General features: G+C 37.7%; 1 protein-coding gene, 1 long non-coding RNA gene and 1 pseudogene across 2 annotated transcripts; 2 read left to right on the forward strand and 1 right to left on the reverse strand.

The window, feature by feature from the left end:
* Positions 1–1,997: 1,997 nt before the first annotated feature.
* Positions 1,998–4,042, forward strand: LOC112182012 (probable NADH dehydrogenase [ubiquinone] 1 alpha subcomplex subunit 5, mitochondrial). The gene is made up of 2 exons (XM_024320445.2): positions 1,998–2,400; positions 3,618–4,042. Exons 1-2 carry the CDS (start codon positions 2,088–2,090, stop codon positions 3,815–3,817), a joined length of 513 nt encoding a protein of 170 aa, XP_024176213.1. The 5' UTR covers positions 1,998–2,087; the 3' UTR covers positions 3,818–4,042.
* Positions 4,043–4,890: 848 nt separating this feature from the next.
* Positions 4,891–5,937, reverse strand: LOC121051368. The gene is made up of 3 exons (XR_005805515.1): positions 5,800–5,937; positions 5,531–5,644; positions 4,891–5,135 (listed from the first exon to the last, which is right to left on the reverse strand). It is a non-coding gene; the product is annotated as an uncharacterized LOC121051368 (long non-coding RNA).
* A 2,712-nt stretch (positions 5,938–8,649) lies between these two features.
* LOC112172285 lies at positions 8,650–14,140 on the forward strand (annotated as a pseudogene).
* Positions 14,141–14,878: the final 738 nt, after the last annotated feature.

Here is a 14,878-nt window from a genome sequence, read left to right on the forward strand (position 1 = left end):
AGGGCTGTCAATGAGTCGTGTCGGGTTGGGTTCGTATCGGGTCAAGGTATTTGTCGTATCGCAAGAGATAAACCCAAACCATTTAATAATCATGTCAAAAATTTAAACTCAAACCCAACCTATTTATTAAACGGGTTACCCGTTTCCAACCCGCTTAACCCATTTAATAAATATGTCGTGTAGTGTTAGACAAAATGACCCATTTAAAGGTTAACAATTCGACCCATTTAACTAAAAAAATGCATAAATTGATTAAATTCGCTAAAAACTCCACAAGACAAAGAATATAAATAATTAAATCCAATAATTATAAAACAAAATATTTCAAATTGTTTAATCCTATGATCAAATACTCCCAACGTCCAAAATTTCAAGAAGAAGTACAGCATAATTGAGTTATACGGGATCACTTCGTGTTGGCGGGTTGACTCGTGGCCGACCCATTTATTAAATGGGTCATGGCGGGTTGACCCGCGGCCGACCCGCTTTTTAATCGTTTGGGTTCAACCCGCTTTATTTCGTGCGGGTTTCGAGTCATGTTATCTGGTCGTGTCGAAATTGACAGCCCTAATTACAAGACATAGAATCAGAGTTATACCAGGAAAGATAATCGTACAATTATTCGGATATCTATGAATATCTCCTAGAATATTTCTAATTCTTCCAAAACCCTATTACAACTAGGTTAAGTAAACTAGAGTTTGGACCAGACACATATTTTGGATTTACTTGAACAAAATTAAAAAAAAAATTCAAATTTGGGTGGAGAAAATGAAGATTAATGTTATCCAATAAGAAATTAAGTAGTCTTAGTATTTAATTATTTATATTTACCTATAAATTTAGATTTCAGTAAATTAGTGTATTTAATAGTCATTTTACTCTTGGATAATATAGTCTTTTAATAATTCAAATGTTTGCAAGGTGAATCAAGAAAATGTTGCCGCCCCCTTAAAATATTAGTGTCTTACAGAAGTGTTTAATAAGTTTTGGATTCCTACTCATGAATGGGCTTAGACTATTTGTGTGTGTGTGTGTTTTAGGCTTAGACTATTTTTTTTTTGCGTGTGTTATTTTTTTCGATTGAGGAAGAAAAGTTTACAAACTAGGCTATCAAAATAAAAGGCATTACAAGCAGACATGGTAGAGAATTATTATTATTATTATTTTAATCACATAAACCATTCATATACAACAAATATTTTATTATGAATCGAATTCACAACCTCACATTTATGAATGAGAGACTTAATTATACTAGTAAACCAAATGGTACTGGGCAACAATTAGTCAAACTTTAAACATTTGAATATGAAATTGCATTAATACGTAAGAAAATTTCCCTCTCTTTGATGGGTAAGGGTATGATATGTTAATATTTCTCATACATCAACTATTTTTACCACTTTGAGGACTCATTTTACCACTTTAAATACTCATTTTACCACTTGAGGACTCATGTGGTAACTAAAAAAATTTACCACTCCAAGGACACGTGTTCCCACACTGAGAACTAATTATTATTTTGATGACTTGTTTTACCACTTTAAGACAATTTTATGTATGTCATACGTTAACACATTATACAATTTCTCCTATTTGATATGCTTAAAGGAAATCTGATGGAGCTTGGAAGCAAGATATTTGATGTAGCGCACAGAACATGCTGGACCGAGAGAAAAAAATAACTTATAATACCGCACGAGTACTTTATGTATAGGATATCAACGTCTCTCCAAACCATAGAAACATTTTGCCCATGAACAATGTTCTATTTAATTTTATTTTTGTCGCAACCACGGGATTTTTTTTTTCTTGACAGATTATATTTTAAATCAATTTGTAGTTCTTTAACCATGAGAACATTCATATGTGGAGGCACAAGTTAACAAGATGCTGAGCTAATTTATGGGCTTATGGCCTTGTCTCCATGGACAGGCATTTTATATGGACTACCCATTAGGCCCAAAATCTCTTCGTCTTCTTTGGAATTTCATTTCCCATCTTCACAGTGTGAGTGAGTCTCAGAGAGAGAGAGAGAGGCATCGGAAGCTTGGCCGAGAGAACCACGAATCTGACCGTAAAAGATGTTCCTCCGAGCGATCGCACGGCCGCTGATGGCCAGGGTGAAGCAGACGACGGGGATCGTAGGGCTGGACGTGGTCCCCAACGCAAGGGAGGTACTGATCGAGCTCTACTCCAAAACCCTAAAGGAGATCCAGGCCGTCCCCGAGGACGAAGGCTACCGCAAAGCCGTCGAGAGCTTCACTCGGCAGCGCCTCCAGGTGTGCCGCGAAGAGGAGGACTGGGAGGCCATCGAGAAGAGGCTCGGCTGCGGCCAGGTCGAGGAGCTCATCGAGGAGGCGCGTGACGAGCTCACGCTCATCGGAAAGATGATCGGTCAGTGCTGTTTTCGTTGATGGCTTTCGAAATGAAATGTGTGTGTGTTGTTTGTTGTGTGGTTTTAGCTTTGGAAGAAACTGAGATTGAAATCGGAGTGTTAATGTGTGCTTTCTGGTTTGGACTTGTTTGTGGTTTGCTTAGTCGACGAGAAATTGCGATCGGAAAATGCAATTGAGGTTGGAATTTTTGGTGATTAGGTCCGGCATTAAAAGTTTTGTGGTGGTTACTTATCTTGTGAAGGAAAAGTGTGTAAAGATTGTAGAATTCTATTGGTTGCCGAGTTTTGATTGGAGTTTTTAGTTTTAAAGACAATCTGGTTGCTAAAAAATGTCACTTTAAAGTGCTTTGGATTTGTTTACTTGAGGAGTTTCGTTACAATTTTCGTGTTTCCCATGATATGCCTATCTTGTTTCAAGCTTAGGCAGTCATCTGTTTGTTTAACCAGGGGATACTACACATACATGCATTCAGCACTCATACTGATCTTGATTCTTTCTTGGCATTTGGTTTTTGCTTATATACTGTCAGCTCTGATCAAGATTATGATTTGCCAATGGGTACGATAGTAATTATTACTTGAGAATGCTAAGTTGGTAACTCAAAATATGAGTTGGTCAATATATATAGTTAGCCTGTTGTACCAATCATTTGCATCTAGTTCATCCACTTATTTCCCAGTGGCTTCTATTCCGAAAGTAATTTTATGCTAGGCATGGCCCCTGTTCCTGCAATAGCACTTTGTTGACTATCCAATCTCCATCTAGTGGAAGCGGAAGAGATTATAAGGAAATGCTATTTTCTTCACTTGAATGCTTTTCATACTATGGCCAGAGTAGAAATCTTAATGTGTGTGAAAGTATGATGTTTACTAGCCACTGCAACTGTTTCTTAAAAAAAATATGACATTTTGGTTCATCCATTTTCAATTGTTTCAACAATGTTGGAATCTTCTGTTGTCAAAATTTATATTCTCGTCCTTCCTTCTTACAAAGTGCTCTTTTTTGTTTTTGATTTTGTTCTTTTACCATCGTTGATCTGTTATGAAGTGCTTGCTGAGACAAACGATATAGTTATTGTTTGTCAAAGTACAATTGTATTATCCAGATTCTTTTGTTCAAGTTGTAATCGTATTACAAGCTCTTTATTTCCATGAATATACAAAAAGGGATGGATTGTTTATAATGGTTTGCATTGTTTATTGTGTTGTATTGCAGAGTGGGATCCATGGGGTGTTCCTGATGATTATGAGTGTGAGGTGATCGAGAATGATGCTCCAGTCCCCAAACACGTGCCTATTCACCGACCTGGTCCTCTTCCTGAGGAGTTTTACAAAACGCTGCGGGGTCTTGGGTCAAACCAAACAAAGTTGGACGAGGCAAAGGCCACCTCAATTGAATCTGAATCAAAGGCATAAGGGTCTGCTGTTTCTGTTTTGAAGAACTATAGATTCCAAATTTGAATTTTTATCTTTCTCTTGGAACTCTCCTGCTTATCTTTGATTACAATGGGTTTGTTTGTAGATTTAAATTATGGGAGAGAGAGGCTTCAATATTTAATAATCTGCACTTGTGGTGTTTGTAGTAACAATGTTGTATTCTCATTATCTTTGCACCATTTTTAAACCTACGTTTAAATCTGAGGCCTTGTTTGGTGCCCAAGATCGGCAAAATAGCCTTTTCTTTTGGTCCAGGATTGACTAGGAGCATCCATTTGAGAAAAATAGCAAGATATTCAACTGTTGACTGCTCACTTCAGTCGGATTTTATTCAGGCATGAGTATAGAAGAAAACTTGTGCCATGTCCTTCAGCTTCTCTTGACCGCAACCTTCACCTTTTGTCCTCCGACTTGGTTGCTTAGTTGTAGAATATCAGAAAAATAGATTAAAACTCTTTTGTGTTGGATTGACACTTTGACTTACTAATTCATTGTTTTACACGGACGATGACTCGTAAGTTTCTCTGTTTTCGCTTTTTAAGCTCAACTGAAACCCATAACACGCTCTCTCAGTCTCGTTTTACTGAAACCCAACTCGCCTTCATCCCTAAACAGGGTGTTCACAGAAGAGTGGTGTGTTTACCAATTATGGTGAGCAACCTACTTCATGAAATAAAATAAGATGATGTTTCTGTTGTAGGTTCGGAGTTACAACTACAGAAAATGAAGTTTGGTTCTAGTTGCCTAGCTGAACTATCTATAATTGTCATTTGTCAAGCACCTACAATGGTTTATTATTACTATATAACAATAATAATTAATATGTTTGCAATCCCATTTTTGGCGGGTACATAGCGATGCCGATTTCGGATTCTGTCAAGGGTGTGGAATGGGGGGCCGGATCATGGTTCTTGAAAGTATATTTAATCTTGAGGATGATGGACATGCCCCTTTTATTGAAATCGAAGTGGTGAAAATTATTAATGTTCCACAGGATGAGTGCTTTTTCGTAGCTTTCACAAGATAGTTTATGAGTAAATAGAAGTGTCATTACATTACAAAGATGATAGGTAATAAACGTAGTCAAGCAAAATAAAACAGTTATATCTTACAAAAGCATGTAGTTGGAGATAGTTTATGAGTAAATAGAAGTGGCATTACATTACAAAGATGATAGGTGATAAATGTAGTCAAGCAAAATAAAACAGCTACGTCTTACAAAAGCATGTAGTTGGTGGTGCAGCGCGACTTGTCCTTCTCATTCACCAGCAGAGTGGGTCTTGACTTGTGTGTTTACCTGTTCCAAAGTAGAAGTATCCCCAAATTAAACTAGACAAACAATGAATCAAATAAACGCACTCAAATTTCTTAAATACAACAAGACCTCCTACATCTTCATCTAGCTACGTCAACAGACACAAACAACTGAGATAATACTGAGATACATTATGCGGGTGAATTAGACCAACAGTAGAGACCGTAGAGAATTCAACACATTAGATCGGCAAGGCAGACCAACCAAACAAGCAATAGTTAAGGCTTTGCAAATCCTAAGTCTAGGCCGACAAGATCCTGTTCATCCGAAGTGCATCTAACTGTTTCCAAGAAATAAACTAGTTTCAGGTGTTCAAACAAAACCTAACAGCATGTACTGTATTCCTTTTGCTTTAAAGCATCAAGTCGTGTTCTTACTCGCATCATAACTTCAACTTCCTTTTCTTCTTAGCTTTTTCAAGGACACAATGACTGGAAATGGTGCAGGGAGGTTGAGGGATCGAGTCAGGATCTTGAAAAGAGGCTATCGGCCTGAGAGGCAAGACACTTGTTAGTTGGAACAATTGGGTTGACACTAGTATGGAACCTTTCAAGTCGTGCTTTGGATGCCACAATTCCAAAATGTATCAATTGGGGTGTGAGCAAGGCAAATTAATGTCAATTGAAACTATTCGGTAGACACTTACATGAAACCTTTCCCTCTTCAGCCTTCAAGACATCTACTGCAGTAGTAGGCACAGTCAACACCAACAGGGTCTATGCCGATATATCTAACTACAACAAAAACCCCAGATAGCTTTTGTTCCATCAACCAGCTTCATAATGTTGAATGGCAGCTCAAAAAGCTCAATAATAGTTACCTAACACACTTGCCTTATAGCTAGATTACGCATGCAAAATGTGATAGTGAAGAGGATGGTGTGCTGTAGTTGATGTGGATATGATTGATATACTGTTGAAATTGATGACTCAATCAGTGTCCATTTAACTCAAGTTTAAGATTATGGACGACAATAGGAATTAAAAACTGTATGCCTAAATTGACATTGTTTACACTCTAGATACTTACATATCAAGCACAGAGAAACATGTGGGTACAACACGGTACATGTATATATACTAGACACCAAACACACCCATAGGGTGTGGATAATTATGTGAGAAGTTATTCCACAGAATGTGGAGAAAATTGCTGCACATATTTTGTTTTTTTTTTTAAAATAAATTTCTCTTGTTTTTCTTTTATTTGTGAATTGACCATTTTGTCTTTCTCAAATATTTCAGTTCAAATGTTTTTTAATATTTGAGGGATATTTTGGTAAAAAATTTCTGTTTTGGCTGACAAACTCTCTTCTCTTAATAATAGTATAGATATATATATATATATATATACAGATACTATCCAGAGCGGAGCTCCGCTTTGAAAATTAACGTGTGAAGTTCGAGTTTTGGGTCACTTTTCAGTCGCATATCCACATCTCGACCGTTCAGTTTTTAGGTACTAGTGTATAGATCGTCTCTGCAAATTTTCAGCTAAAATGATGATCGTTAAGGCATTGATAATTGCCTTAAAGCTAGTACGGTTCAGGTTGACAGATTCAGTCCGTCCATTGGTTTAAGCGAGTTAGATACCTTAACGATCATCAATTTGGCTGAAAATTTGCAGAGATGATCTATATACTAGTACCTAAAAACTGAACGGTCGAGATGTGGATATGCGACTGAAGAGTGACCCAAAACTCGAACTTCACACGTTAATTTCAAAGCGGAGCTCCGCTCTGGATTGGATCTGTATATATATATATATATATATATATATATATATATATATATATATATATATATATATGCCTATCCTATGTGATGTAAGAGCTTGATTAAAAGAAATCTACATACCTTGAAACAAAATTAGTACTAGAAATCATGAAATATGGAATGCCTGTGATTAAGTAAATCGAAGGGCTTACCGAGCGATGGAGTTACAGCACAAAGCAACCACCCAACTTGACAGAAGAAAGTTCCTCACTTGAGTTGTACTCGAACAGGCGATGACCCAGGGCTTTGACAAAGAATGATCCAGAAATCGAATAGGAAAATTCGAAAGTGAACACAAGAAGAGTTAGCAAATGCACGAATGAAAAGCATACTCTTCGACCTCCAAGATGAGCACAGCTGTATGAAGTTGCTAAAAAATCATCCATGTTCTTAAACTCATCAGGCAAATCTATCTCATCTAGCTAGCTGTTGAATACAATTAGGTTCACCATCATTGGACAGCTTCATGCTGGAGACTCGTATTTGGCAATAATCAAAATCATAAGTAAACAATAGCTTCTCACAGTCGTCATCCTCCAAGTCCAACACTAAAACCTCGTTGTAAAATTCGGGGATAGAACTATGAAACTGCCACCCGTCGAAGCAGAGTATCTTCACTACTGTCTCCCCTAGAGTCTAACGTAAGTGTGACCAAGATCTTGGTGCCTACAACTGAACAGGAGGATGAAGAAAGCGCTTCCCAGGGAGGCCTATCATGCCCAATTGGAAGACTGGGGAGAGGAGCCCACACATGATTGGTTTTGGGGTCAAATACCTCAAAAGCCACAACTCCCATGTAATAGCCAGAGAGAGTGTATAGCTTACTGTCGATCTCCCGCATCCACGGACGAGGTTTTTCCGGTTTCAATTCCGGAATCATATAGCCATATGGGGGGGGGGGGGGGGGGGGGGTTTAGGATTAGGACTTAGGAGTACTTCTGGTGCTGATGAACCTGGGGTTGGGTTCCACACTTCGATCAGTCTCCAAAACATAGGTTGGTTTAGGTCTGTGTCTCATCCACGGATTGAGAAACCAGCCGGCGGCAGAACAATTCGAGAGCCCAAGACACCAAAACCCATATGGCGGGGAACATGTTCGCCGTCTAAATAAGCAACTTGTCGTAGCACCTTGGTGGAGTTGGATTTGGGGGCTTGAGATTTGGGGCCAAATATGGTGATGGGAGTATCGGAAGGAATGGACACGGTATCCAGCTAAACCTTTATGGTGGTAGATCTCGAAAGTGCCTGGATACAGCAATGATTCAGCCTCGTCGGGTTTCTTCCTTTCCCGGGCCTCGTAGGCTTTCCTACTCTCTTCTTCTTTTTCCGCCCTCTTCTTACCCTCGCCCGAAACCTTGCTGCTCCACCCATCCGTACGTCTATCCTTCGAAACCCTAACCCTATATTTATTTTCTGCTCTTGTGCCGCCTACTAGTTTAGTATTTATAGCTCCTAGCTTGTTCCATATCCCTTTTGGGGCCAGAATTAAGTTGTTAAGAAAATCACCATCAGACCCTGAGAAAAAAAATAAAAAATTTAAACCCATCAAGAAAAGCACCATGACTTTCAGTCACATACGGCCATCTTCATGAACTCTAACACCAAGACCAAATTTTCCCCACTGAGAACCCTAAGGCCCCGTTTGGGATTGCTTTACTTTTAAAAAAATCAGCTTTTGTTTAAGAAATCCCCATTGAGAACCATGGTGATCCAAATCGGTGATGAAGAAAACCCTATTTATTCTGAATCCCATAGTCGAAGAGCAGCAGCAGAGTCAAAAAGAGGCGCGTGAGCGTCAGCATGAGGTCTGTTCATTGCAAACCGTCTGTAGCGAGTATAGGAAGGCTTTGAAGGAAGCTCAGAAAGCATTTGCTGAATATAGAGCGCGACCTAATAAGAAGGGTGATGAGGAGCAACTCAATAGGGATGGTCCAGGCTCCAGGGTCTTTTTTTTATCTTGTTGGAGGACGAAAAGCAACAGCAAATTAAAAAGAAGAAGGCATAGAGGATGGTAATCAACCCTAGCTCTGCAGATGACGTAGTTGAGATTGAAGCACACACCACAGAAGTTAGTTGGAGAAATTTATTTTAATTTGATTTAAAGGTTTAGCACTTTTCATTTCAGTATTGTTTTACTAATAATATGAAATATTACATTCACTACTACAAAAATCGAAACACACAACACTCATCACACAACAGAACTAAAATTTGCTGTTGTGTGTTAACACGAACTCTATCATACAACGGTACAAATATGTTTCTGTTGTGTGAATGCAAGCAAATTGAAAACTTTTTTTTTAGGAAGATATTGCACAACTGATTTAAGAAGTTTCTGCTGTGTGAATGTGAGGCCTAAATGGAGGGAAATGAGCACATAATTCCCTCCCAGAAAGAGCTCAATTTGAACTATCCACACAACGGTTTTTTTTTATATCCGTTGTATAAGAAATGTTGTATGAGTTTTTAGAAATCCTCTAGGTACATCTAGTGCAAGATGCATAAATTTGTACAACAGATTGTCATAGTTCTGTTGTCTGAGCATGGAAGCAAGTTGCACAGCGCGGCAAAGTTTCACTCAAATGAAATCTATGTAGGCATGGGCGGCAAAGTTTTCCCTCTCATCTGGTTTTGTGACTTTTGTCATCATACACTCACACAACGGTCTTTTACTTATCTGTTGTTGGAGAAACTTGAAACAAATTATTAAACTCTAGCTTTATCGAAGTCTCCCACCAAAACAACTTAACCTTGTCTTTATTGAAGGCCAAACCCGACAACCACTTAATTCTTCTCCTTCCAAAACAATCGAAAACACTCAAACACTCCCGAAAAACACTCTTACCCTAGAAATCAAAGGACCAATCTTCTCTCCCTCCAAACAGAAACCCTAGAAATCAAAATTGTGAGATTTGAGGAACACCAAAATCGTGAGATTTGATAAAGTCCGCCATCGTTTCTTCAGATCTTGGAACAAAGCTAGACTGATAAAGTCCGCCATCGTTTCTTCAGATCTTGGTCAAAACGCTAAGCCTAAGCCTCTCTCTCAGTCTAGCTTCTCACTTCTATTCTTTCTTCCTTGATATATCGACCCATATCCTCTTCATCACTGTTCTCCGCTTCACCAACTCCACCCCCAATTCTCTCTACCTCTACTCCGATCTCGAAATCTCAACACAACTTCAACAACATCTCCCTCGCAATAGAGATACTTCGAGGCATCTACCTCAGTCTCCCTCTGTTCCACCGCGCCCCTCCACTCCACTGCTACTACAATCCTCTTCAGCCTCCAGCCCACGGGTTCTCTCTCTCCGGAACGGACCCTTTCCATCTCAGCCTTTCTCCTTGACCGTCGAGGGGTCGACAACCCTTTCTATACCCGACGGTAACGGACGAACTATGGTAAGTCAAATAGTTTATCTAAATTTCTGGGTTTTTACTTTTCAATCTATCTGTATCTCATGAACAGCTCCACTAGTTTCTGGGTTTTCAGTTGAATAGCCTTGAAGTTTCTAACTTGGTTGCTCTCTTCCTCAAGCAGCAAAGCAGAAAGCCAGAAACTATTGGTTACACTCTGGGTTTGATTTCTGGGTTTTCACTTACATTCTGGGTTTCACTCTTCAAGCTTGGCTAGTTGCTAAAATCAAGCTTGGTAAGTTGCTGGGTATTGTATATTTGTATGATTGTATAATCAAATTGTATGATTAAAATCATTAAATTGATTGAGCTTCAAGTTGCTGCATTTCTGAATATCTCCATTAGTTGATCGAGCTGTTGCATGTTGCCCTATTGATAAGTTGGTTTATTGGCTGTTTTGATTGAGCTATTTTGTCGTTATTTATTTATATGTACTGGTCATGTATCTGTTTTGAAATTTGGTATATGTTTTGCCAGTTTTGGATGGTAACTGAATTGCAAACAGTTTGGTAATTTGGATGGGAATTGCAATCAGAGTGTTCGAATGATTGTTGAAACTATTTGTAGAATTGTTTGAACTTCCATTACTGAGAATTATTTGTACTTCAAGTTTTCTGATCCTATTTTCAAATGGTTTTAGATAGATTACAAGTTGCATTTCTTTTCATTTGTACATGAACTGTGTTCAGGTTTCATGCACTCTGAACCAGGTTATCAATAGTCTGCAATGCTTAATAGAATAAAGCAACCACTATTGGATTGACATTTTGATATCAACAATGTGAAGAGGGTATGGTTTGTCTTTGTCTTTTCACATTTTACTCACATGTTCAATTTTCTTCTGAATTCACATGATCTTTTCTCATGCCATAATTGTTTATCAGATTGTGTTGGAAGCAGATAGTTATCAACCTTATCTCATATCTCCTGAAAACGCGTTTTCGTTTTATATACATAAACTTTAGTTCTCATTCTGTTTGCCTGCCAATGAAAACCAACCTGAAGAATTTTTATTTCTTATTTTGCTGGTAATTTTGAAAGGAAAGAAGAAGAAAAAGTCAAAAGAGCAAAATGGAATGTATGGATAAATAATTGACTTGTTTAATATTACCAACTCCAAGTTTCTTGATTCTTCAAATTTTTATCATGTATCTTGATGTATTGTCGAGTGTGAATATTGGTTGGGTTTTGGTAATTTTGATATTGAACTGGTTAGTTGTGTGTGCAATGTGCAATGTGCAGTGATCCTGCGCAATCAAAGATTGCATTTGTTATGTTCAAGGATGCCAAAGCTCTTGAAATCGCACTCTTGTTATCGGTATGTACTCAAATTGCTCTCCTTTCTCTTGGAATTGAAGTTAGTGTGCCTAGTAATTCCATTCTATTCATAACAATGTTTATGTCTTTACTCTTTACTTATTTAACTTTTTAAAAGTTTTTTCTGGGGTTTTGATTTTGTGTTTGGGAGTCATCATGCATCTTCTTCTATTTGGCTGTAGATATTGAAAAAAAAAAAAAAACTTGTGTTTTGGATTGCAGGGAGCAACAATGGTTGATTAGATTGTGACTATATCTCCTGTTGAAAATTATGTACCAATTAATGAGATGCCGGTAAGTTTCCTTGAAAGTTGTCCGCAATTTGTTGTTTCCTTCCTTTGGCCAAAACTTGCAGTTTATTAGTGCAATATTTGCAGGCATAGAAATTGGTGGAAAGTGCTGTTTGTGCTGCCCCTGCTGAAAGTGTTTCACCAAATGTTGAGGTAGCTAATAACACCACCACACATATAACACTTTCAAGAATTGTATGTGCTGCCCCTGCTGAAAGTGTTTCACCAAATGTTGAGGTAGCTAATAACACCACCACACATATAACACTTTCAAGAATTGTAACTTGTTGAAAACAAATCATATGCAGGGAATTAAGTACTTTTTTACTGTGTGTGAAATTTTTCCTGGAAATGGAAACAAGTTTTGTACAATAAATTACCTAGAAATATATCAGTTAGTGATCCCAGAGATGATGTACGTACCTAAATAAACTATGAAATTTTTTCTTTTCTTTTAAGTGCTCAGTAATTGTCTCGCTATTTCCCTTTAAAATTTCAAAACGGGCTTAGGGTAGTGTGTTTTTGATTATAGGATAAAGATGGCTCTCCTAACAATGGAAGGGTGTATGTAAATAGAGCTCAAGATGTAATGTCTAGTATGTTTGTAAAAGGTTCAGCAATTGGACAAGATGCCGTGAACAAGGCTAAAGCATTTGATGAAAAGCATCGGTTGAGAGAAAGTGCATCTGAGAAAGTAACTTCCTTTGACAAGAGAGTGGGGCTCACAAAGAAATTGATAGTAGGCCTTTCAGTGGTTAACGAGAAAGTGAAGTATGTTGATCAAAGACTTCAGGTCTCAAATAAAACAATGGCAGCAATATTTGCAGCAGAGAGAAAATTAAATGATACTGGATCAACTGTCAAAACAAGCAGGTATGTGATATGAGCCCAAGAAAATATGATCCTCCAATTTTGGTTTGGGTTTTCTGCTCATTAGCATGTAAATTATTGCATACCTTGTATAAAAACAATGCTGATAGTGCATAATTGTTTGTAAATCAGGATAAGAATCTATTTGTAGACTATTTTCATGGGCATCCATTGGAGATATTTTATACTTATGTTTCTAGGCCACTTGGTAGTTTATTTAGTAGGAAGCCATACCACATTATTCTTTAGACATCAATGTACTTCCCAGAAAAAAAGTTCAAAAATAAAGGTCACTTTTAGCGTATACATCTTGGACATGCATATAGTAGGATCTTTACCCCAAGCATCATTACACGCTCACAAGGCTGCACCCTTTTAGTTCTTTGATGTTTCTTTTCGTAGATTCTTCAACTTGATTTTCTTTTCTACTAAAAGTTACATGTATAGTTGTATAACACGATTATAATATTCTATCTACCCTAAAATCATAATGCATGTACATGTTTGGTGTTTCTAGGTAGTGGCCTGCTCATATGGGTTATCTACTCTAGAAAGAGTAATGTAGATATAAAAAGATATGATGAAGAGATTTGTGTTTAAACAAAGGCAAAGTTGATGACCTCTCAAGAGTTGTTTTACTCCAGCTTAATTTAGATGAATGTAAGAAACAAATTTTAGCTGACAATTCTCATTTGGTGCTGATAGGTTTGGGATTGTGGGAGCACCTTGGTTCAATGGTGCTTTTAGCAAGGTGGCAAAGGCAGGGCAGGTTGCAGGTACGAAAACCAGAGAAAAGTTCCATATGGCTGTGTCAAACTTGACTGCAAAGGTAGGCTTGCTTCACTCTGTATTATTTATGCAAAACAAAGTTGCATGTGTGTATCCACCCTCTAATAATCAACTGTGCTACAAATTTCATAGAGCTATTTTTTGTTTGTTAGTTTGGAAGAATGTGCTAGCTGTCATTATTTTCTTTGAAATTGAGAACTCCCCTTGTTTTCTTACTAAAGTTTTATACAAGTTGAATTTGTTAAGTTTGGGTATTGATTTTGGTGGTTCAGTTTTCAGCAATTGGTTGGTTAAGATTTTTCTATATTGCTTTTGCCTTGTTATATTTCGCTTCATTGCTGGTTAGCTTTGTTGCGTATGCTGGTACCATAGCTTTTCTTTTGGTTGATTGCACTCCAAGTTTCTTTTCTTCTTTGAAGATTGGACTTTCATTGTGGAAATTTTATTTATTACAAAGGTAATGCTTACAGACTTTGGCTACATGAAGAAAAGAAGGGGGAAGAAAGGGAAGGAGAAGGGAGAAGTGTAGAGATTGGGTCTCTCAAGGGCTGTGACACAAGTTATTGGGAAGACAAGGAGAAAGTGTTCAGCGAAGTTCGATTTGTTGTTCAAGGATGGTTGTGTTAGCAATTGGCCATTTGGGTAGTTTTGATTTCAGAAGAGAAGGGTTTCTTTTCAAGTTGCTTAGCATCTTTTATTGTTTTACTACTGTGAGTGACTTTGTTATACTTCTTAGTTTTTATTTTTTCTTGTTGGTTTTACTTTGACTTATTTAGAATCTGTTAAAGATTTTGAAGTGTTAACTAATTGGTTGAGTTTGGTGTTTGATGACATGAGTTTTGGAGTTATTTGACACTGCCACAAAGAAAGTGTCTTCCTAATATGCTCTGTGACATTGCCAAGCTTGTTGAGACTGGCTAGGAAGCTACAGCTTGGATTCGGGCAATCTCTCTTTTTTCATTGGGGTTAATTTACTCGCACAATATCGAGAACAAGTTCTTAGTTTTTGGTTAGTAATTATTTGGTGTATGTATTTCAGGTAGAGCATATTATTAGAGAAGAGAATATGATGGCAGCTCAGGAGATCATCGAGCTATATATTTGCTGAGCTTATTTCTGTTCACAGATTGAGGTCTGCTGATTACTTCTAAATATATTGCAAAGAAACTGGGACCTTGTGTGCAGTGAAGAAAGTTGATCTCCTTCCTGATGATCCTAAATATGCAAAAGTATAAAGCAATTGGAGCAGGTCCTTCCAAGTTTTATT

The sequence above is a fragment of the Rosa chinensis genome, chromosome 1 (genome assembly GCF_002994745.2).
Source record: "Rosa chinensis cultivar Old Blush chromosome 1, RchiOBHm-V2, whole genome shotgun sequence".
NCBI classification, from domain to species: domain Eukaryota; kingdom Viridiplantae; phylum Streptophyta; class Magnoliopsida; order Rosales; family Rosaceae; genus Rosa; species Rosa chinensis.

Coding starts and splice junctions, on each gene's coding strand:
- LOC112182012 (XM_024320445.2), top strand. CDS start 2,088: ATGTTCCTCCGAGCGATCGCACGGCCGCTGATGGCCAGGGTGAAGCAG. Junction 2,401..3,617: donor GCTCATCGGAAAGATGATCG/GTCAGTGCTGTT, acceptor GTTGTATTGCAG/AGTGGGATCCATGGGGTGTT.